Genomic DNA, 22,494 nt, shown 5'->3' with positions numbered 1-22,494 from the left:
GAAAGTGCCAGAAAGAGCAGCCAATTGAATTGCATCAGTCTGCTTGTGCACCCCGGACACAAAGAAGGGTTTCTTTCTTTTCAGGTGCTGAGTGAGCCCCTGCACGGAGCCCCTGGCTCTCACCTGGCATGACTTCAGTCACTAGAGGTCCCTCTGCAGGGAGCTCCCTCACGATCTCATTGTCATCTTCATTTATATCTAGCCAGCGGCCGCAGCTGAACGTGTATTTTTCTTTTGTCAGCGTTTTCAGCAGAGTTACCTTCATTAAACCAAAACACTGCGTGTGAGTTTCAGAGGCTTAAAGACAAGAAAGCAACATGCTTGTGACAGGTTTGGTTTGCCGGGGTTTGTTGGGTTTGTTTGTTTGTTTTGCCTGAGAAGCAGGAGCAGGAAGCAGCAGAGAAATAACCCGCATTAATAACAAGACTTGTCACTCAGATTCACGCAGAGTGGCGACGCACGGAGCAAAGTCTGTCATGGCTGAGGGGTTTTCATTCCTCCTTCCTCCAGCCCCTCCACGGCACTGTGAAAGTTTTGATGGGCACTGTGGCTCTTAGTAATTGCTCATCAACCTGCCGCTCCCTAAGCCCACGGAGCAAATAACAAATGGTGCTTGCACTGCTGGTCCCTGCAGCTCAGAACCAGTGCGTGGCACGTGGGGAAAACACCCAGAAAATGGCAAGAAGAAGAACAAAAGATCTGCAGTAGCTTCCTCAGGAGTAATGAGCAAATAAGGCTGGAGAAGAAGGTGAAGGGAGGGCACGATGAAGATCTACAATTAAACAATTATCACAGCTGGCAGGGAGAAGGCAGAGAGGGTCAGCTGTTCATTCTTCTGCTGCAAGAAATACAGGGCATCAAATTATGCTTGTAGAGAGAAGTGCAAAGCAAACAACAGGACACAACCTGTGAAGTCCTTGCCAAACACTATTATGGCCACTAAAAGTTTATTTGTTCAAGGGGATACTGGAGCTTTTAAACAAATAAATGGAAGAAAAACCTACTGAATGCTTCGTATTTAGTAGATCTGTTCAGGAGGTAAGTCTCCAACAACTGGAAACCGTTGAAAGCTGGAGGAATATTAGTGGGAAGTATCATAAATGATCGTCCTTTTCTAACTCTTCTCGAATAATGCACTTATGTGACACAGGAGAGAGAATGTTGGACTTGATGGACCTTTGGTCTGACCTGTATGGCTGTCCTTGTGTTCCTGTAGTAGAAAATGGAAGCCTACCCCAACGCAAACCAAGCCTGTCATGGAATGTGTCAGGACTGCAACAAACCTTTGTTAAGGCTTCATCTAAGCTCCTAGATGCTAAAACAGATGCACAAATGGTGGGATGCATGTGCCATGGGCCTGATGCCTCCAGGAAACATCAGACTGGTTGTATGTGGGCAAATTGATTTCATGCATCTTCACTAGGTTTGCTTAGATGGTTTGGCCCAAAGAGAATTTCCACATGCTGTCAGATCCCTCCCATCCTCACTGAACAGCTTCTGTGCAGGAAAAGAGGATACCTCAGGGAAATGTATAGCTACAGAAGGTCTAAGCATTCTTGCTTATCATCTGTGAACAAACTAATAAAGAAAATTGCAGTGGCCCAAGGCCTGACCAGCACTTTCTTTTTGATAAAGACCACAGCCATATACCTTCTCCCACCATATGGTGCACACAGCAGAGCTTGATGCCCTCTGCTCAGAGGAGAGGTGCTTGGCTGGTCACACCTCTCTGATGATGTGGGAGAGCAGGATCTGTCAAAGCACATTAGAGGCACGCGAGAAAAATCTCTAAGCTGTAAATTGTGAATTATCATCACGGTCATTTATGGCTGCAGAGTAAAGTGCTTGTTTTGTTAAGTGCACAGAACATCTTCCAAGCTCTACGAGAGCATGGGTGAAGCTTAGACGTGAATTTGCAGACCCAGATGAGGGCTGACAGCACAGTAATTGTTGTTGGTAAAACAAAGGATACGTGACTGAAGACCAAGCAGATCACCTTTTTATTTCCCAAACAAGCACAGTGCTGCTCTCTCTTGCAAAGTCTCCACGGGATCCTCCAGTCTGTGTCCACCTCCTGCAACAGGGCTGTCAGCACCCCAGAGCAGGTTTTGCTCCCCTGGGCAGCAGGTCTCTGCCATAAGCAGCTTTTGATTATGACCAGCCTAAATCAGCCACAGAAGGAGTGGGTTTGCCTCTCTGTGCAGTAATGATGTCTAAGAGCAGAAAGATTTCTGAAGAGCAGGGGGCAAAACCCCTGGCAGCCGTGAGTGGGGACTACAGTGATCTGATGATGGAAGGATAAGGAAATGTGATTTTGACCACTGATTTGGGCTGTTGGCGGATGCCATTTCTTGTTGCTCGCATTTCACATACATATCTGGGCTGAACTGAGAGGGACAGGGAGGACAAGACATGGAGCTGTTGTAGCTGGTCCAGAGGAAGCTACGGTGGTGATCCAGGGGCTGGAGCACTTCTGCTATGGAGACAGGCTGAGAGCTGGGGTTGTTCAGCCTGGAGAAGAGGTGGCCTTAAGGGAGACCTTATTGCAGAGCCCTTTAAAGGGGTCTATGAAAAAGATGGGGACAGACTTTTTAGCAGGGTCTGTAGTGACAGGACAAGGGGTGACAGGTTTAAACTAAAAGAGAGGAGATTCAGACTAGATACAAGGAAGAAATTTTTTATGCTGGGGGTGGGGAGACCCTGGCCCAGGTTGCCCAGAGAGGTGGGAGATGCTCCATCCCTGGAAACACTCCAGGTTGGACAGGGCTCTGAGCAACCTGGCCTAGTTGCAGATGACCCTGCTCACTGCAGAGGGTTGGACTAGGTGGCTTTTAAATGTCCCTCCCAACCCAAACCATTTTGTCATTCCATGGGAAGGAATTTCCTCCAAAACACACACTACGAATCCTTCACTCCTCGCATATTTTTGCAAACCCTGCAGTGTGCTCTCTTCACATCCTGTTTTGATGTATGATTTGCCAGTTGCACGCCTCAGCCCACACCATCTGTAAAGGAAGATACCTCTGAGCACTGGTACATACTGGGGCTGACACTGCACACCCCTGTTAGCCAGCTGCCTTTTCAGGTCTACCTTCCCTTGCTGTCCTCTCACCTTGTTCAGATGCCAGCCAGCAAAAGGATTTCTTTTCTCATGCCATATCCGAAGCTTGTAAAATGTGCCCAGATCAGGGAGCTCAATCTATAGAGGAGAAAAAAAACCAACACCACTATCTATTTCTGTAAGCAAAGCATGCTTACAAAGGACACCTCTGAACGTCTTACACGAGCCAAATCAGAGAGGATTCAAAAACTAAAATAAAAAACCAGTTATGTTCTTTGAAAGTAAGAAGTCCTACTCTGTAAAGATAGCTTGATGCCTCTCGTTTCAGGAGTGGAAAAAAAATAAGTTGAATGCATACACTTTTGATCATAAAAGCTCCTTCAAACCACTCCTCCCAGTAAGAACTGAGGCCAGTTCTCAAGCTTCAGCTCTGTCTCAAACAGGGCCTGGGAAGCTCTGCCACTCCTACTCCAGAAAGTACCTCCAGTGACTGGTGAAAATGGAGTAAATGTTTTGGCTACAGCCATGCCTTAAAATCCTTTGTCTCTTGATGAATTCAAGCCTTCACCACCTGAGCATCCAGGAAGATGGGCTCGAGTCCTGTTTGGAGAAGACAAGCCATCAAACTGAATGACTTCACCTCCAGGAAGGATCATCACCAGAAGGATCTACTGACATAAAAGTCTCATGCTGATGATTTTCTGTGCAGGGTCGTGGCTAATGCCCTGGAAAAAAATACCAAGCCAGATTTTACAATTGCACAAGATTCATACCATGAACTTGTCAGTCTGTCCAGTTTCAAAGTTGTCTGAGTTGTTGTCCAGCTTCATCTCATCTGACTTCCCCTTGTCTCCATAAATCTGGAAGAAGATGGTGGCATCTGTCCCTGCATTCTTAATGTCACTTGTCCAGATCCACAGAGACCAGGGGCTTTCTACAAAAAAAAATGTTCAACACATATTATTTAAAGGGCAATTTTTAAAGCTGTCCTGGTAAAAAAAGATAATTCTCATTCTTTCTCCTCACTGGTAGAGAAGGCAGGATAGTATGAAAGAAGACAGGGACATTTTGTCCTTTTCTGTAAAACAGAACCAGCTGCTACATGACTCACAGGAATGAGGTTGCTTTGAAATACAATTCTGTGTTTTAATTTAAAATAAAATGAGAAAAACCATAGATTACCACATTTCAGGTGAACCATACTCTTCTATGTCATACATTACTAACAGGCTAATCCAGGGATGTGCTCCATCTCTGTAGTTTCAGAACACTTCTCCAACACCTACAGCTCTAGCATTTAAAACCATTTTAAAGGCCAGGAAATACTGTCAGCTTTCTTTTTGTCAAGGAGAAAGAGTCTCCAGTTATTTGTGTATTGTGCAATGCAGCTCCAGGTAGCTCCTAAAATCACAGAATCATAGAATCATCGAGGTTGGAAAAGACCCTCAAGATCATCAAGTCCAACCTTCCACCCTACAACCCTTAACTGCTAAACCATCTTCTGAAACACTATGTCTACACAATTTTTTACACCTTTTAGGATGGAGCCTCCACCACCTCCATGAGCAGCCTGTTTCAATGCCTCACCACTCTTTCTGTGAATATTTTTTTCTTAATATCCAGCCTGAACCTCCTCTGGTGAGCTTGACCCCCACTTCTTCTTGTCCGATTACTAATCACTAGGGAGCAAGAAACTTACTCCAGATGATCTGTGCCTGAAAGGAGTATGGATACAGCCCTGTATCACTTTATCCTGAGCAAATGAGCCTTCCTCAGACTGGACCATGACCTCAGATATGCCCTTTGCACAAGAGGCTGGCCCAGGGTCCCATTCAGGTATCTCTATCCAGGCTGCATCAGGGTGACCAAACACGCTCAGAGCAATGTGAAGATATTTTTCAAAAGTTTTAAAATCATTTCAATGCCTAGATCCCACCCAATTTTGGTTAGCACCAATGTTACCCTAAGCTTCATGCCCAAAGATTGTGACAAAGCCACAAAATTCATGGTTTTTAAGCTTTCACCCAAGATTTTAACTGTAAGAGCAGCCCACCTGCAGCAACTTTACTTTGATTTTCATACTAGGGCATGGTTGCACATATAAAGGTGACTTTATTTCCTGTAAAAAGCACCTCATCTGCATTCTTCATTGGTAATAACGTGCTTCATTTCTGCAGGCCTTGCAGCACCTACAGGAGAGGGAACCATTTTCGTTCCTGACTTGGACATCAACTGAATTATTAACAAATCCTAATGAAAGAACTGCTAACCTTTTTGGTGTGCCTGAGCCCACGTGAGCATGGTTTGACCTTCAGAGACCAGAATGGAATACAAAAATACTGTGACATGCATATAAATTGGATTTTTACTGATCTACTCAGCATTTGACTGCAAAAAAAAGAGGTGACAGTCAAAAGGAGGGAACTCTGTTTCAGAGAAAGTTTTGCCTTCCTTTTAATAATATGCAAAATGTTGATGGCCACTCCCTCCTGAAAAGCACAAGCAAGTTTCATCTAAGCAGAAATGAAGCTAAGGCATGTGATACAGAAGCCTGCTCTCCCTGGGGAAAAGAGCAGGGACAATTCAAACACCAGAGACTTCCCTCATCTGTCTGGTTTGGCCTCTCTGACCTCTTGCTGAAGAAAAGGAGTGATGGATGCAGGGAGGGGGAAAGGGGAACTTGTACCCAGATTAAATGCTGCTAGGGAGAAACCACACAGGGAGAAACATGGGCAAGTTAGGTCTGCAGCTGCTGGTGGAGACCAGGCATTTCCTCACACACCTATCATAATCATCTTTCTAGGGATTGCTGGGTGTGTCCTCCTGTTTCCTTCACATAGAATCACAGAATCATTTTGGTTGAAAAGAACCTTTAAAATCATCAAGTCCAACCACTAAACAGGGCATCCAGGCAGTTTGGAAATGCTCAGAGCCAGAGTGAATATTCCCCAGGGCACATACACCCAGGAAATCTAGATATGACACAAAGGCTTTCCAGGATAGCACTCAAGATAAGGTGGGGGAAAGAAAATAAAACAAACAAAAAAAACCCAAACAGGTTGAGGACAAATACAAGCTACATGTTGAGCTGCAATCTGCTGGGGAAACAGCTTGCAAATGCTGTGCAGGGAGCCATTTCACCATGGATACCTAAAGTGAGACTGAACCAAGCTTTGATCAGCTCTACAGAAAGGGACAGTCCTGCACACACAGGGAGATAGGCAAGATGACATAATAGGTCTTTTCTAACTCCAAGTCTTACTCTTCTGTAATCTGGCAGCTAAAGGTCACAGCAAATGCTCCCTGTCTATCTGCTGCACTGCGGCAGCCGGGGAATTAGCCTGTCAGTAACAATCAGAGCTGATAATAGAGGGTTAAAGGTTGCAGATGCTTTAGTTAAATGGACCGAGTCAGAGGCACAGTGTGGTTGTAACACTGGCTAACATTTAGATAAAGCTTATTTAAATGAACTGCTGCTTAAGCAGGAGCCCACCCGAAACATTCGGATTAAACTGCATCTATTATCCTAATTAAAACATTCTGTTTACACACACATGCTGGCCCAGGCAAGGCAGCAGTGATCTGTTTTGCTTTGTGACAGGGAGGCCAGGAGCTGGACAGTGTGTGGATGGATGGACAGGGCATGGCACGGAGCCACACTGCCCAGCAAGCCCCAGCCTCTGCCTCCCTAAAGAGAAGAGGCTTCAAAAATGTGCCTCAGGAGGCAGGTTTGGCAGAGGGGCAAGACTAACAGCTGAGAGAGTTTTTTTTTTAAGGCCAAAAGTAAAGAAATTGAAGCTAGTGGGAAGAGTTTGGTTTTCCTTCCTATTTTCCCCCAGGATTGTCTTTTCATTATGTTTAGGTTTTGTTTCCATCTGGAACAGGGAAGCTCTGCTCCTGCAGAGATAAGAAACCTAGCCTGGCTTGTCTGCAAAAGTGAGTGGTGGCTGAGGCAGCCTGAAGCCCCGTGAACCTAGGAAGTCTCCCAGGCCAAATTTCTTCCCTCTAAACACACAAGCACACACACACGTAAAAAAAAAGTGCAATTCTTCAAAATATTTTTAAAGTTTCATTTTAGACTCCCCAACCCAGGATGTTCAAGTTGAAACTAATTCAATGAGTCTCTACCTGACCATGGGTCTACCCAGGTGATACTGGATGGGTGACACTCAGAGTGTTGTCATGTGGGGGGGTCACAGGAGGCACTTGCACCTACTTTTCAGTCTTCTCTGGCGCAGGGAGACCATTTCATAGAGCTCCCTCTCTATGAGACCATCTCCTTCATCTTCATCCAGCCATTTCCCACATGGGAAGGTTTGCTCAATACCAGTGAATGGGCAGTAAACCACCACCTAGGAAAAGAGACTGTGAAGTTAAGTCTGTATCTTCTGCTACTGGCAGCCCACGGGACCTTGATAATGAAAACTTAATTAGCTGAAGCAAGGACATATCTGGAGATCTTGGTCCTGCTCTCAAAATCAGATTTTCTGGGTCAAGGTGAACTGGATTGGTTGCACAATTCCTAACTTGGAGTATATCTCGGACCCGTCTGTCATGTCATTCCCACTTTTCCAGAAGTACACCAAAGCTGTTCAACAAGAAAGAAGCAAAGCACCACATGGGGAAGGGAGCAGGAGCAGGAGCAAGCAGTGTGGCTGCAGAAGTCAGCGTGGTGTCAGTGTGCAGCACAAGTCCTGCACCACACCAATGCACAGCAGGGTTTTGCAAGAAACACAGGATACAAAAAGCCTTCAAACACATCCTAAGCCGATTTTGCTTTGCAGGAAAACTGCACGTCCTCCCAGCTTGCCTCCCTCTCCACCCTCCCATTAGTTCCTGCAGATCTTATACATGATCTCATCACGTATTGCTCCACTCCCTCCCACTAACAGTGGTGGTCAGACACTTCTTGTGTGTGTGTGTGTGTCCCTGAGCTCCAAAGCAGCTTCTGAAAACTTCAGGAATGTCTGAGTATAGATGATAACTTTGAAATGCTTAGCACAATCCAAGACTGCATTTCTGTCCATCCCCTTGTGTGAACATCTGAAGGTGCTTTTGGCGCTGAGCAAAAACAAGCTCTATCTTTGTGACTGCAAATGGGCAATCAACCCAATTAGCAAGTGATTGACTTATGCATCCACTGTGCCTTTGAGGCAATCAGCTACTGCCATACATTATGTATAATATTGGCTTATTAAACTGGGGATATTTTCATCCAAATACAAGCAGATTTTTTTATATATATATATATTTTTGAACGGTATTTGGTTGTTGTGGTCAGGCTATGAGTAGGAAAATGTCTGAGAGATACCCAGAAAGAACTTTGTCTCACCTTCTCACAAAACCAGCCAGAACTGACACCGCAGTTATCATGACCAATGGTGACTCTGCTGAGAGGGCTGAGAAGAGCAGCTATCTCCACATTAAAGAGATCTGTCCTGGCACGCTCAAATTCACCTCCTTCCAAGAAAATGGTCCCACTGTTCTTTAAGCCTTTGGAGCCATGGAGGATTACGTGGATCTTGGAGTTTGTGCCAGCTCCTCTGATGTCTCCTGTCACTACAGCAACATTGTACACAATACCTGAAGGAATCAGGAATTTGGTTAGGAAGAAAAGAAGGGAGGAAAAAAAAGGCTGAGGCTAACAATTTTTATTTTATTTACATTGGGCTTTACTGATTTCCCACTGGCCTTTTTAGCTGTCAACTTACACACAGTGCAATGCTCCCTTTGTTTTCATTCCACACATACCCCTGAGAAATGCCCAGCTGTCTTCAGACTGTCCAAGAGACACAGGTTTGTGGCAACAAACTCTTGTCGTGTGGCCCAAAGGAAAAAAGTATGGGGTTTGCATCACCCTGTGGTGATAATTAGGTGCAGAAAGGGAAAAAAATGAATTGGCAACTAAGTCACTTGGTTTTTAGCAAGCACCAGACAAGTCAGAGGATGTTTAGAGGCTGGGAAGGTGTTGCTTTAAACAGTGGGGGCAAGATCTGTACCACCACAAACCTCTGGAAACGTGGGATCAGCAGCCCATAATGCTGCTGAAGCCCGCAGGTCCTTCGCTGTGTCTTTGAGAGCCTAAAGACCTCAGAAAAACAAGGCTTGGGAGAGGTGTTAGCCCAGCCAGAAGGAAGGCAAATATTTCTGAAAAGAAGTCTATATGCATAATAGTTAACTTGTTTTCTTCTAACTGTTGGTCTAAGTAAGATAACACCTTTTCCTACAAGTCTTGCTTCTCAGAAGCCTCACTGACAGGCATATCTCAGGGCTGCATCGTGGCATCAAATAGGGACACGTGTTTGTAGCTGCAACTGTGTTTTAGGGAGTGTGTACAAAATAGTTGAGGTCCAAGCCAAGTGCTTTTTTTTGCTTAGATCACCCAGAAATTTCAATAGGGACTTTGGATTAAGTAAAAGCATCAAGAACAAACTCTTTTTTAAACAACCCTCACTTTCTTTGAAGTTTATGTTAAGAATTGTATTCAAGCCTGATTTACGGTGTATACATCTTCAACAAAACTCCTGAGAGCAGTAAAAAACAGCACAGTCATAAATGGCAAAGGGATAAGGGAAATTTTTTGTAAATTAAACACAATTTTTCACATTTTTCGTCCCCAGATTTTCCAAACATGAATCTTACAGTCAGGACTCTGCTTCCAGACCACTTTCCTCCTGCACATGTGGGAGGAAAAAGAGGACTGCAGATGTTGAAGACCATGCAATGAAGTAAAGGACAGCTGCTAAGTGCCTAGTCAAAGTGCTTACCTTATATTAATGAATAAATACAGTCATAATAATAGTCAAATAATCTTCTGCCTTGTATTATTTGTTTTATTTACTTTACATCCACATCCAACAGAGTCATAACTTTTGGTTGCCTCTGCTCTAAAAATGTTGGGTGATCAAAAAGCAAGTTCTAGGGCTCAGCACTGCCTTTCTTGTTTTGGAAAGGGATGCATAGTTTCCCAGCCAAGACCACGAAGTGCAAGATGCATTGCTGTGTGGCTCTTTGGTGACAGCGGAAATAGCAATCCAGTCCCTGAAAGCTGGTGAGTGACTTGCTGAAGTACAAGTCAGACCACTCATTCTCAGCCCATCAGCCCTTCATCTAGGTGCACTAGGTGATAAATCAGTGTTTAGGTCCTGCACTGCTTCACCACTGTGATGTGGAGGTGGGAAACGTGATGGTAGCTCAGGGACCTTCACACAAAGCTGCCTGTCAGCAGCAGATGGCCCACTGCAGGTCTCCCTGGGCACAAGGTATTCAACCTCCTAAGGAAAACTTGGCCATTAGTATTTATCAGGCCTTTTTGTCTTCACATTTCTCACCATGGATTCAGCCTATGACTTTACCTGTGGCTTCAGTGCCATCGACAAGAATGTCCCTCTGGATTTTTCCATCATCTTCATCTAAAGCAAACCAGCGTCCAACAGGGAATTGGTACACACACTTATTGCCAATGTCTTCAATGATCACCTAAGGGAAAAGAAACAGCACTTTGTAAAATACAGGTGGAAAAATCAAAGGTGTTACACAAGGAGTGACAGTAGAGCAGAAGCTTAATATACACACTTGCACCTGATATTTAATGTATTCAATACTCCAGCGGATCCCTCTCTGCTCCTAATTAGTACTGATAGAATTTCAATCAGTGAGTAAAAAGCCAGGCTTTTTTCTTTCCTTTTTCAATCCAGTGAACTCAATCTGTATCTCTCACAGTGTACAAGACCAGATGTCTCTCCTAGCAAGACCAGCTGGCTGGCCTGTCTTCCTCCTCTCCAGAGCCCATTTGCTGGCTACTCTTCTCCATCAGCTGAATGGCTGCTCTTTGTTCTGCCTGGGGAACAGGCTGTCTTCTTTCTCTCTCAGTTTTAGAGCCTCGTTATAAAATAATACCAAGGAATTTGTCTGACTTCAGTGCCAGGGAAGGTCATACAGCAGATCATCTTGAGTGCCAACACAACACATGCAGGGCAACAAGGCAATCAGGTCCTGCCTGACCAACATGAACTCCTTCTGTGATTAAGTGACCCACCTGGTGGATGAAGGAAAGGCTTTTTGTCTACTTGGACTTCAGGAAAGCCATTGACACTTGGCTGAGGCCAATTGTATGAGGTTCAGCAAGGCCAAGTGCTGGGTCCTGCCCTTGGGTCACAACAACCCCAGGCAACGCTCCAGGCTTGGGGAAGAGCGGCTGGAAAGTGCCCAGAGGAAAAGGACCTGGGGGTGATGGTTGAAAGCAGCTGAATATGAGCCAGTGTGTGCCCAGGTGGGCAAGAAGGCCACCAGCATCCTGGCTTGTGTCAGCACTGGGGTGGCCAGCAGGAGCAGGGCAGGGATGGTCCCCCTGTGCTGGGCCCTGGGGAGGGGGCAGCTGGAATCCTGGGGTCAGGTCTGGGCCCCTCAGGACAAGAAGGAGATGGAGGGGCTGGAGCGTGTCCAGAGAAGGGCAAGGGAGCTGGGGAAGGGGCTGGAGCAGAAGTGTGAGGAGGAGCAGCTGAGGGAGCTGGGGGTGTCCAGCCTGGAGCAAAGGAGGCTGAGGGGAGACCTGCTGGCTCTGCAGCTGCCTGAGAGGAGGTTGGAGCCAGGGGGGTCGGGCTCTGCTCCCCAGGAACAAGGGATGGGACAAGAGGAGATGGGCTCCAGTGGTGCCAGGGGAGGCTGAGATGGGATCTTGGGCAGCATTTCTTGCTGGCAAGGGTTGTCAGGCCCTGGCCCAGGCTGCCCAGGGCAGGGCTGGAGTCCCCATCCCTGGAGGGGTTTCCAAGCCGTGTAGATGTGGTGCTGAGGGACATGGGGCAGGGGTGGCCTTGGCAGGGCTGGGGGAATGGTTGAACTGAATGGTCTTAAATGTCTTTTCTGGACAAAATTATTCTGTGATTTTATGAATTTCAGAACAAATCAAGACCAAACTTTACAAATTTGAGGTTAGATCTTCAGTGGATTAAAGCCAGCTGTGTTAAACTACACCAGCAGAGGAAAAAAAATGAGATTTGAGAGAGTATTAGATATCTCTTTTTAAAATGTTCCTTCCACTATTTCACTACAAGCTGCGATACCTTCATGCCTTGGAATAGGAGATTAAAATGAGGAGGAAAGTGGGAATGGAAGAAAATTATTTTTGTGGCAGGTTTTTGGGTTTTTTTGTTTGGTTGTGTTTTTTTTTTTTTTTGGGGGGGGGGTTGGGTTTGTGTGTGTGTGTGTGTGTGTGTGTGTGTGTGTGTGTGTGTGTGTGTGTGTGTGTGTGTGTGTGTGTGTTCGGTTTTTTTGTTGCTTTTTTTTCTGTACCAGCGATAAATCACTTAAATTTGGCCAACTTATACATCTTTGCACATTTCTAGGGTGAACTGATATTCCTTAGAGTCTAGTATCTTCACCATCTTCATAATGAGTTAAGTCAACAGAGGTGGGGGGGGGGCTTGGAGAATTCCCTCTCACCTGTCAAAGAAACTGTAGTGACTGAGACAGGAGAAATATTACTAGAGCAGGTAAATTCATGTTAAACATCTCAGGAGCAACTAACCTTTGAGAGGAACCAGCCAGCAGAGCCACCCTTGTTATTATGACCTATATTAATTTTCCTTAACTTTCCCAAATTTGGAGCATCAAGTGTGAACTTGTCCTCTGCTCCTTTTTCGAAGTTGTCTTTGTCATTGTCCAGTCTCCTCACACCTGAGAAAAAAACAAATACTACAGAACCAAGCAGGAAAGGGTTACTGGCACATGTGTGTTCGTAAGTGAAGAAATATTTAGGAATGTCACCACTGTCTGAATCAAATATTCTCCAGATACCAGTTCTCTGCAACCAAGATTCAAGGTAAAGGCAGAGGACATATTCTAATAAAAAAATGTACCTTTTCTTGAGCACACAAAAGACCAGGATTTTCACTCTAATGTCACAGTTACTTACAGCTCTCAGAGTTTTCAGAAATATATATCCAGATGGCTCTTGCATTTTTTTTTTTATACCACCACATTTCCCTTCTATTCTTCATGTCTTTTGAAATCTCTGAACTGTTTAAAAAAGGCTTTGGTCACAAGCTGCAGTTTCTGACATTTCAGGACATAGGATTTTTTGCTGCATCACACTGGAAGGATTTATTTTAAAGTTAGGACCCAGGCAGGGGTATTGCCTTTTCCTGATCTTGCAGGATCTTGGCTTTATGAAATGTATTAAAGCCCTGATCCCAGTTGCAACCAACGCAGTTCCTGTTTCAGTGATGTTGCAAGTGGGATTGAACCCCAAGAAGGCACTAATGCAGGGGAAAGGAGTTACTCCCATTTACCTCAGAAGTGGATAAGTAATTTTCTTGGGGTGTTACTCCTCTGTGTTTATACAACAGAATGCATGAACAACCAGCTTAGATTTAGACTCCCACTTTCAGGTGTCTTTAGTGAGATCAGATTACTCCTCTTGTACAAGTTTGGAGAATTCATCAGGGATGAGACCTATCCACTAGGTTTCATAATCTGTTCAAGGACACTTGAATAGACATCATGTCATTTTTTTTCTTTTTTTTCCCTGGATTTTACCGGATAGGTACAGTATAGAAGAGAGAGATATTTGCTAGCTGGGTCTCCAAGAATTTCCACCCACTCTTCTCCATGAATTGAACCAGAGAGTTTGGTCTGGGCATATCTTTTAGTATTATTGAGTTAAAAATATTTTTTAAAAATTAAGTTCTAGTTCCTAGAGCACTGTAGTAGTATGATATACATTTAAAAAAAAAAAAACAAACAACAAAAAAACACAAAAACAAACCAAAAACAAAAACAACCAAACAAAACAAAAAAAAACAAACAAAAAAACAAACCAAAACAAAACACCATACCCCTACCACCAGTAATTTAAAGCCAGCTGATACAAACCCTGATTAGATTATCTTTCTAAATGGCCAGGCAGGCTCAGGCAGAAGCTGTGCCACACTGAAAGGACAGCATTACCCATGGCCACAGCAATGGGTTTGTGGAGGTCTCACTGCATGCCCTGTAAATGCACATTGGTGTTGGATCTCCCAGTGGTCTGGCACTTCCTGCACTGGTTTATGCTAGTGGTTTATGCTGCATTTTCCCAGGGTTTGGGTTTCTTGGTGGTAGGCAACTCCATTCATGCTACCACTGCTGCTCTGCAGATGCAGCTTCTAGGAGCTGTGGACTGTGAGAAATCCCAGGGCTAGCAACACAGTTTGTTGTGCCTTTCTCTCAGCCAAATGATTCTGCATTTGCCAGGTTGCTGCTGTGTGTTGTTCAGATCACAGGCCTGCAGAGCAGGTTGAAATATTTTAGGAAATTATTAGCATTGGAATACCTGTGTCTCCTTTCTCACCAAAGATATTAATGAAGACATCTGCGTCTGTTCCACTGCCACTGACTTCACCAGTGAAAACTCGGACCACGTACTTGTTGACTGCAAGGAGAGAGGCAGAAATCCCAAGTCATTCATTACTCAATGGTTTGAAACAAAACCTAGGAGTACAAACCAATTCAGGCTGTGCTGATGTTTTTTTGAAAGCACGTCTGAACCATGGCTCCTGGATCCTGTACACTCTCCCCCTCCTCTGCCAGAGGAATGAAATCCATAGACAGAGCTCTGACAAGTTGGATATTCACTGCCCAGGGCAAGAGGAGAAGATCACTCAGTTCCTGGCCTTGACATTGAAAGCTGATATAGATGAGAGGAACATGCAAATTTTTATGTTGATACATGGCCATTAAATGAACTCAGACCTACACACCAGCCTTGCTTTTTTCTACGTATCAATGAGCTCCAGAGCCAGACATTTGCCTGAGCTCAGACCTGACCTCTCTGGTCTGAATACTGTCCTAGAGCTATTTCTGCAGCTTAGCTTTATATCAAGCCCAGCTGGTGACAAGAAGTATTTTGAGGAAAGCTCAGTCACACTGGACAAGCATAAAAAAGCTGAAGGGTGACTACCCTGCTACTCTGCACAGTTTAAAAATAACTAGCAATCCAATACTTTCAATTTAATGGAGAAACAGGAATAAAGCCCGTCAACTGTGACACTATGAAGTTACATCAGGTGTGGCACCAAATAACTCAACAAGCATGTGGATGAGCCACACCACAAACATTTCACACATGCTGTGTCAGGGAGTCCGAGAAGCAAGTTCTTCAGAGAGATCAAGATAAGTCTAAGTTGCCTCAACAACAGCAAGGATGAGCTCAGCTTCCTCTGAATCCAGTGAGGAAACTCCCATGGCCTTCCCTGTGACTATGCTTGGGGCAAACACGAGCAGCTTTCAAAATCTACAGCAGAAACCTATCTGCCTGCCTTGTTTCTCTACACAAACTCAGCTATGACAGATGTCTAATGCCACATCCACTGTGCAGAACCAGTGCTGTGGACAGACAGCAGGATGCACAACAAAACTGATGAAGATTCATGCAAAATCTACCACTGAACAGTATAGAATCAAAGCACCTGCTGCACCCTGTGCTATTGGGCCCAGGCTCACTGATGCTGCAAGCTCTGTGCTACATCACCTCTTTATTTCTGAGTTCCAGGCCTGCTGCTTCTGCAAAAGAAGCAAATGCACAGGCTGGATCACACATGTGCCTCCCTTGCAAAAATAAAACGTTTGGCAAGATGACCCATGGTGAGCAAGTTTTTCCCATCAGCAGGTGCAAAGTTGGTGGAGAACCTTGAGTGTACTTCCCCAACAACATCAGAAATTAATTCCCCCGGACACCAGGGACCACCACAAACCCTGTGTGACTAGTCCCACAGAGGGTCACCTACCTCCTCCACCTTAATTAGTGTATAATAAAAATTATTCTAAAAGATGGCAGACACTTTGGTGTCTGCTCCCCCTGAGGCAGAGGACGCAAGAGGAAGTGTATGAGAAGTGGTTGTTGGACCACCCCCTCAACTACAAAGATATGCTGAGCTCCTGGAGGGAGAAGTACAAGGGCAGAGCCCAAACAGAAGGGAAAATCACCTGTCATGGTGTAATGGAAGTGCTCTGAAAGGGCTAAGAAATGAGCTGACATTCTTGGCGCCCCACCACAAAACCTGCCATTGGAAATAGAATAATGATAAAAGTGCAATATATAATAAGTAACAAGAAAGAGGAGGGCAGAGCCAGGCTCACAGAAGGGAGAAAATGCCTTCATGTTTCTCTTTAACTCTTTTGCTTCAGTTCTGAGAGCTCTTACAACCTGGCAGTGCTCTGCTAACAGCAAAGGGTTTCATTTGCACTAGCCAAGGATGGAGATGGTGCAGTTTAGAGCTCCCCTTTGGCCACTAAGCTGTTCTAACTAAAAGTGACCCGCTGTACATCCCTAATCACAGACTACATTTTTAGAGAAGCTTTGCTCCTTGCGCCTACTCTAGAATATTTATTTTGATGTCACTGATCAATTTTCCACTCATTTTTTTTGGGGGGCAGAGGAGTCCAGTGGGATCAAAGGATCCACAGGAGGAACAGAAATGACAAAAGGTATATTAACCTTGAAGCATCAGGCTTTATGCCTCTGAAGTACACACCAGAGGGATGCCTGAACACGTGCAGAGCACCGAGGAGGACATGTAGAGACCAAGTCAATGAAAGGCAATCACCAGCAATGACCCAAAGCAAGGCAGGAATGGCACCTTGTAAAGCTTCTGCAGAAGTAAATCTGAGCAACAAGAAGTTTCTCCCTGGTGAAATTATTTGCCTGACACAGCGCTTTGAAAGTGTTTTCAGCATCACTGTGTTTCAGGTCTGAAGTAAATGATGACATCTCTTGACAACCTGCTCAGAACACCAGGTCCTCCTAAGGGCTCTCCACACACATGATGCTGCTGTCAGAGTGTCAGCACGGAGATCCCAGTGATGGAGCTAATTCCTGAGCCCACAGAGATGTGCAATGAGTTTGGCTATCACTTTGGGCTGGTGGCACTGTGCTGCCAGGGTTTTATGTCATCCTCTGAAACACAAGCAAAGCTTAGGTCATAGCACAGCCCTGCTTCACAAACCACGGGATCACACTGTGTGTGTGCTCTCTAGGTTTTCCTCTTTTGTTTTCATTTGTCTGTGTTGCCAACTCTGACACCTTCTGCACTCAAGCCAGTCCCTGTACCTGCCTCACTCAGCCCTGCATGCAGGACAGCTTCAGTTCCTTCAGCTTCAGGAAGCAAAAGGGATCACTCTAGAGCTGCGCTGAATTTTTGCCAGTGCTCCCTCCCTCTCTGAGCAAATCAACACTCAGCTGCAGCAGAGAGAGTAGCTCTTCATTCTGCTCAGGCGTCCTTCTGTGCTTCATACATCAGCACATCTCACGGAATTGCACGGTGGATGGATGTGCAAATTCAAATAGAAAGGGATGCTAGGTCTCAAAAACACAGTGAGGATTCAGCTGCTAGAAGGATGGAGGAGAAGGGTCTCACTGCAGCCAGGCAGAGATCTGGCTGAAGTCAAGCACTCTTCATTTCAAGCATGGGCGGATGTTGTTTCCTCTTCTGTAAGCCCTTAATCAAGCATTATTTAAAACAGTAACCTTCATCTTTTCAGAAATACACAGTTGGCTTTTTTCAATCTCAACACATGGCCCTAGGTTCATCCACAAAACAGAAAGACCAAAATGTTGCCTGGATATTATTTTTTCTGAATGCCTCTCCTCGCACTGGGCTGTGACTCCATCTAGCAGTGCAGGCTGCTGCAGCACAGGCACGGGAGAGGGCAGCTTTCCTAGAAGCAAAATTAGCAGCTTCAGAGGCACAAGCTGCAAGATGCCAAGTGCAGGACAGCTATCAAAAATCCAGCAGTAACTATTTTCTGCTTTCTTTCCTCTTCCCACTGCAGCACACAAGCGCAAATGTCCCGCACAGTTAGAGCACCTTCCCTTTCTAGGCAGCTGTGTGTCTGCTCTGTTGCAATCTCCGGGAAGCAGCGGGGTGGCACTAACTGATATGACCCCCCCTGCATTAATTCAGCAGAGGTGTGACAGACAGGCGGCTTGTCTGTTTCTAATCAACTCAGCCACAGCGTTCAGCAGCGAAGAGGGAAGGTTAATTGTGCACCGTGGGCTGGAATCAAGCTCTTTCCACTGAGAGCAGATGGGTTTATTTTTGTGAAGAATAAAGGTGAAGGGCTGTGATGCTACAAGCACTCCAGCCCTGCTTCCCGGGGATTATGGGCAATGGCACTGCCCCTTTTACCCCTTCCAGGCTGGTCCCACTGCCGTCTCCAACCCAAGGAGTCAGGGATGCAGCAGTAGCCCTACACCCTACCCAGGATTTTTTAATCCAACCCCAGCACCCCTGGCTGTTCTTGTGCAACCTCTCTCCTCCCTCTGACCGTGGAAAATGCAAGGACACATCCTAGCTAAATCCTTCCACCTGCAAGCTACATCTAACTGTTCAGCCATGTGATATTCATCTGCTAATGCTGTTTATTTACCAATATGGTATCATGGTCATCTGAAATGCCACAGGATGGAATTGCCTAAGGAAATCTTGTCACTAATATTTGGGACATTAGATAGGGTGTTTACACACAAGCTGCTGAGCTTGTAGCTGCAGGAGCACCAGGTTTAGGCAGGGGAACAAAGCCAGCTGTGCTTCATTACCTAGAGTCATCTCCTCCTGCAGGGCACAGTGAAATCCCTGCTAGGCATCCCCGTCTGCCTCCGCAGGGCTTGGCCTGCCATGGAGCAGGTCAGCAGCTCGAAATCCAGCCACCAAGAAACGTCACAGCCTTCAGAAGCAAAACACCCTGGGTTAAAAGCAGGGAGCTGAGTCGTAGGCAGCGATGGATTCTTTTCACAAGGCAACTTTTAGCAATTATCCTTCTGTTTCCACAGTGTTCCCAAGGGTGCCAATGTTTAAGATCCATCCTGTACTGCTCAGCACTGAGCAGGCAGGTTCCAGAAGAGAGAGAAGGGGGGAGTGGGTAGGGGACAGGCACTGCTACTGTCTCAGAATTGCTGCTGGCAAAGAAATACATTTGTGGCCAGTATGAAAAGCTCAAATAATTGTTGCTAGAGGGAGAGGCAGAGGGCTGGGTCTGCAAACAAGGCGCAGTTTCAGTCCCAATCTGCCACAGCCTTTTTGCATGCACTTGAGAAGGTGGCTTAAAGTCCATATGCCTCAGTTCCTGGCTGTCAGAACAAGTCAGTCATTCCAGCCCACCAGAAGCTGTCTGACAAAATCTCTTCTTGATGGAAAGCACTGACTTGTCAAAATGGAAGCTCCTTTATACAGCTTCTGACAGCACACTCCTCAGGGACAGCTAGATTTCTCGGTCAGAGCAGCATTCAAAGGGCTGAAAGATGGGATGTGGCTTCCCAATGTGTTTGATTCACAGCAGGCATTTGAATTTACTTCTTGTCTCTCCTGAGAGAGAGTCCATCACACCAGGCTAACACCATCTCTTCCTAGATGACCTTCTCTGGACCTTCTGGTGAAGATGCCTCTTCACACAACACAGCACCATCCCGGGAGGCTGCAAGCACTGCAGAGAGGAAAGCACCCAGCACTAATTATTGCTCCTCTGCCTGCTGCAGCAGCAGGGACCCTAGAGAAAGCTACGCAGATGCAAGTCATAATGAGAACCTAAAGCAGCCCCTGCAAAAGTCGGGGAACCCTGCTGAGTTCACCAGGAGCCAGCTCTGCCTCAAAAGCATGGCTTGTCCTTGCACAAAGCAACTGCACACACTTTTTCCCCATCCAGGGAAAGCATTGAATTCAAAGGGTTGTTTTAGAGCTTGAAAATCATTGCTGTTTCTCAAGGGTGATTGACAGCTATCTTTCTGAAAGAGCTGTGCCTTCAGAGGTGGTGACAAGCTCCTTAAACCAAGGGTTCAACCTGGAGATGTAGGTTATGAGCACGCTAGGAGTGAAGGGGATGATGCTGACAAAGCATGAGGTTTGCATTGCCTTTGAGCAGAAAAGGGTACTGGGGTGAAAGGCTGAGGAGCATTTGCATGGTTTTGGGGTGCAAGCTGCCAAAGGTAGCAGAGAGGGTGCAAGGCTGGTGCAACCATTTGTCTCAGGAGAGCTCTCTGGAAGTGTGTTCTTGAGAAGCAGATATTGTTGCTGCCACCCAGCAGGCGTAAGACAAGGGAAAGGGAAACAATCATATTTGCTCTGCTGAATATTCCCTTCTGCTCTTCCTATAATGAACTCAAGTCACTTGGTCTCCCCATCCTGCCCCCAGACCACAAGATTCAGGCCCCATTTTGTGTGGCTGTTGCCACATCAAAGTAGACATCAAGCAGTTAATACATATATTAGGATTCAGCCTGGATCGTCCCCCTGAAAAGCCTGTGAGAGGCAATCTACCCCATGCAGGAGTCTTTGCTTGTAGAATATGCTAAACTGATGTTCCTACTGTGACTTCCAAGTGAAGGTGACACTTTCAAGTGAACTTTAAACGACCTTCCTCAAGAGACAGTAGAGGTTTGGTTGCAGAGACATGGAGCTTAGCACGGAGCAACACACCTTGTGGCAGTGGTGCTGAAATCCTTGTTCATCTCTAAGATTTCTCATGAGTTTTCATTAGTTCAAATCCAGGGTAGCAGCCCACAAAAGAAAAAAATATTTGCTTCCTGCTTCCTCCAGATCTGCTATTATCAAAATTGGGGAATTAACTGAAAATAACCTATTGGGTAAAACATTTCTGCTCAGAATGAAGAGTAAAATAATTTTATGGTAGTATATAAAAATCATAATATTATCACTGTACTTCAGTCTTTCTTTGAATAAATAATAAATTTAAATAAACTTCCTTTTATTTCAAAACTGATATTAAAGAATTACAATATCTAGACATATTTGGTCAAAATTATCCCCCATCTTCACAAACATATTGTTTAGTATTGGATACCAATAGATCTATACACCAGCCATGCACAGATAAGTCTCATGCCTCTCCAATTTTTTTTCTCTTGAAAACTAGGTCCTTTACATGAATTACAAATCTCTATTTCCGTTCAATTTCTGAGCCCTGTGCATCTTGTTTTCATTTGGTTTACAACTCACCAGTGTTTCTTTTTATTTCAGCAATCCAGTTTCTCATTTCCTCTACCCATCTTTAAAGACAAAACAACAAGCAAGAAATGCATTACAAGTAAAATGTCCATAACTGCCTTTGATTAAACATGGCAATACAAGATGGGCAAAGTTTGCAGGGAGAGTAAAATCCTTATTTAAAAATCAACCAACAACTCATTACATTTTTGGATATTCCATGTGCCAGAGAGCATAACAGGTTTTTTTCCAATGTTATCAGCTGGGTAGTAAAATCTGTTACTCCTTCTGCAAACTTGCTTATTGAGTATCTCATCATACAGCAAGGTCCCATCCTGAACACAGGGGGTATTCACCATTACTCAAAAGTAAACAACTCATATTTATTTCATAAATATATTTAGCTGCATTTTCCTGTGCTGATTATACACTTCCAGTTCCCAATGTAAATAAAAATGAGGTTTGATGAGCAGGTGACAACTATTAATATTTCATTCCCCCCATCTTCTACCTCCTCGGAAATAACCTTTTTAGGTTTGCTGGTTATGGAAATTTCAAAAATGTAACACCTAATTTTGAATCCTGGTTGAGGAAGAAGGAGCATCTCCAGTCTCCAGGCCTGGTGATTTGTAAAATAAGGTTGTCAAGTGTCATCAACCAAGTGTTCCACATCCAAAATGTGGCTCCTTATCAGAGCTTCTTGTGCCAATACCTTACAGAGAAGTATTGGCCACAGCTTCAGTTCAGATCCAGTCCAGCCTTGAGGGACCTGGGTATCCATTGGGATAGGAAGGATTTAGCTACTGACTCAACATCACACGTGTGCATCAGTATCTACTGCCCAAATGTTTCCTCAAGCCAGGTCAGTGCCTTGTAAGACAAGTCAGCCAACATTAAAACTCTGGACAATACAAACTCCTTGGCAGAAGAAAGAAATTACACAGCTCAGATTCCCACCTCAAATATATGAGTTTTCGGTCCTAGTGGATCTAAAAACCTCAGAGAGTATCCAGGGCATGTTAATTCTGAGTGTGCTTGCAGAGATGCTCTTCCAAGGCACACCAGGCAAAGGAGTCCAGCACAGGCTGCTTATTCATGTGCACAGACTGCTTTCACAACCACTGCCAGGACTGCTTCTCCTGCCTTCAAAGGAAACCGTTCCATGTCTCTCTCCCTGCCTGTGCTCCTCTCCTCTGACCGACCATGAACACAAATTGTCCAAGTCTCCTCCTGTGATCTCATTAACTTTGCCCCAGATGAGGACAGACCAATGATTCAAAGCAGCTTGTGAAAGACTAATGGATTGGGGCTGACCTGCAACTCTATCAGCTGAACTTCTCTCATTTGTAATTGTAATACATATTGTTCTCTTTTCTTAAAGGCAAGGCTACCCATTGCATGTAGAAGCACACAGGCACCTTTTGCCACTGTTCTACCTTTACAGGAATCCAGCTCTCA

The 22,494-nt window shown here is 45.0% G+C and overlaps 1 protein-coding gene across 1 annotated transcript in view; it reads right to left on the bottom strand.

Annotated features, from left to right (window-relative positions):
* LOXHD1 (lipoxygenase homology PLAT domains 1) overlaps positions 1-22,494 on the bottom strand; it is a 154,790-nt gene that overhangs the window by 98,199 nt on the left and 34,097 nt on the right. The window contains exons 5-12 of the mRNA XM_051642711.1: positions 14,373-14,471; positions 12,588-12,736; positions 10,417-10,540; positions 8,394-8,644; positions 7,278-7,413; positions 3,835-3,995; positions 3,113-3,199; positions 124-259 (exon numbers count right to left, since the gene is read on the bottom strand). Coding sequence (XP_051498671.1) covers positions 124-259; positions 3,113-3,199; positions 3,835-3,995; positions 7,278-7,413; positions 8,394-8,644; positions 10,417-10,540; positions 12,588-12,736; positions 14,373-14,471 — 1,143 coding nt within the window. The remainder of the gene's footprint in view (positions 1-123; positions 260-3,112; positions 3,200-3,834; positions 3,996-7,277; positions 7,414-8,393; positions 8,645-10,416; positions 10,541-12,587; positions 12,737-14,372; positions 14,472-22,494) is intronic.

The sequence above is a fragment of the Apus apus genome, chromosome Z, assembly GCF_020740795.1.
Source record: "Apus apus isolate bApuApu2 chromosome Z, bApuApu2.pri.cur, whole genome shotgun sequence".
Lineage (NCBI taxonomy): Eukaryota > Metazoa > Chordata > Aves > Apodiformes > Apodidae > Apus > Apus apus.
Note: the sequence above shows the minus strand (reverse complement) of the source record. Positions and strands in the feature narration are given on the sequence as shown.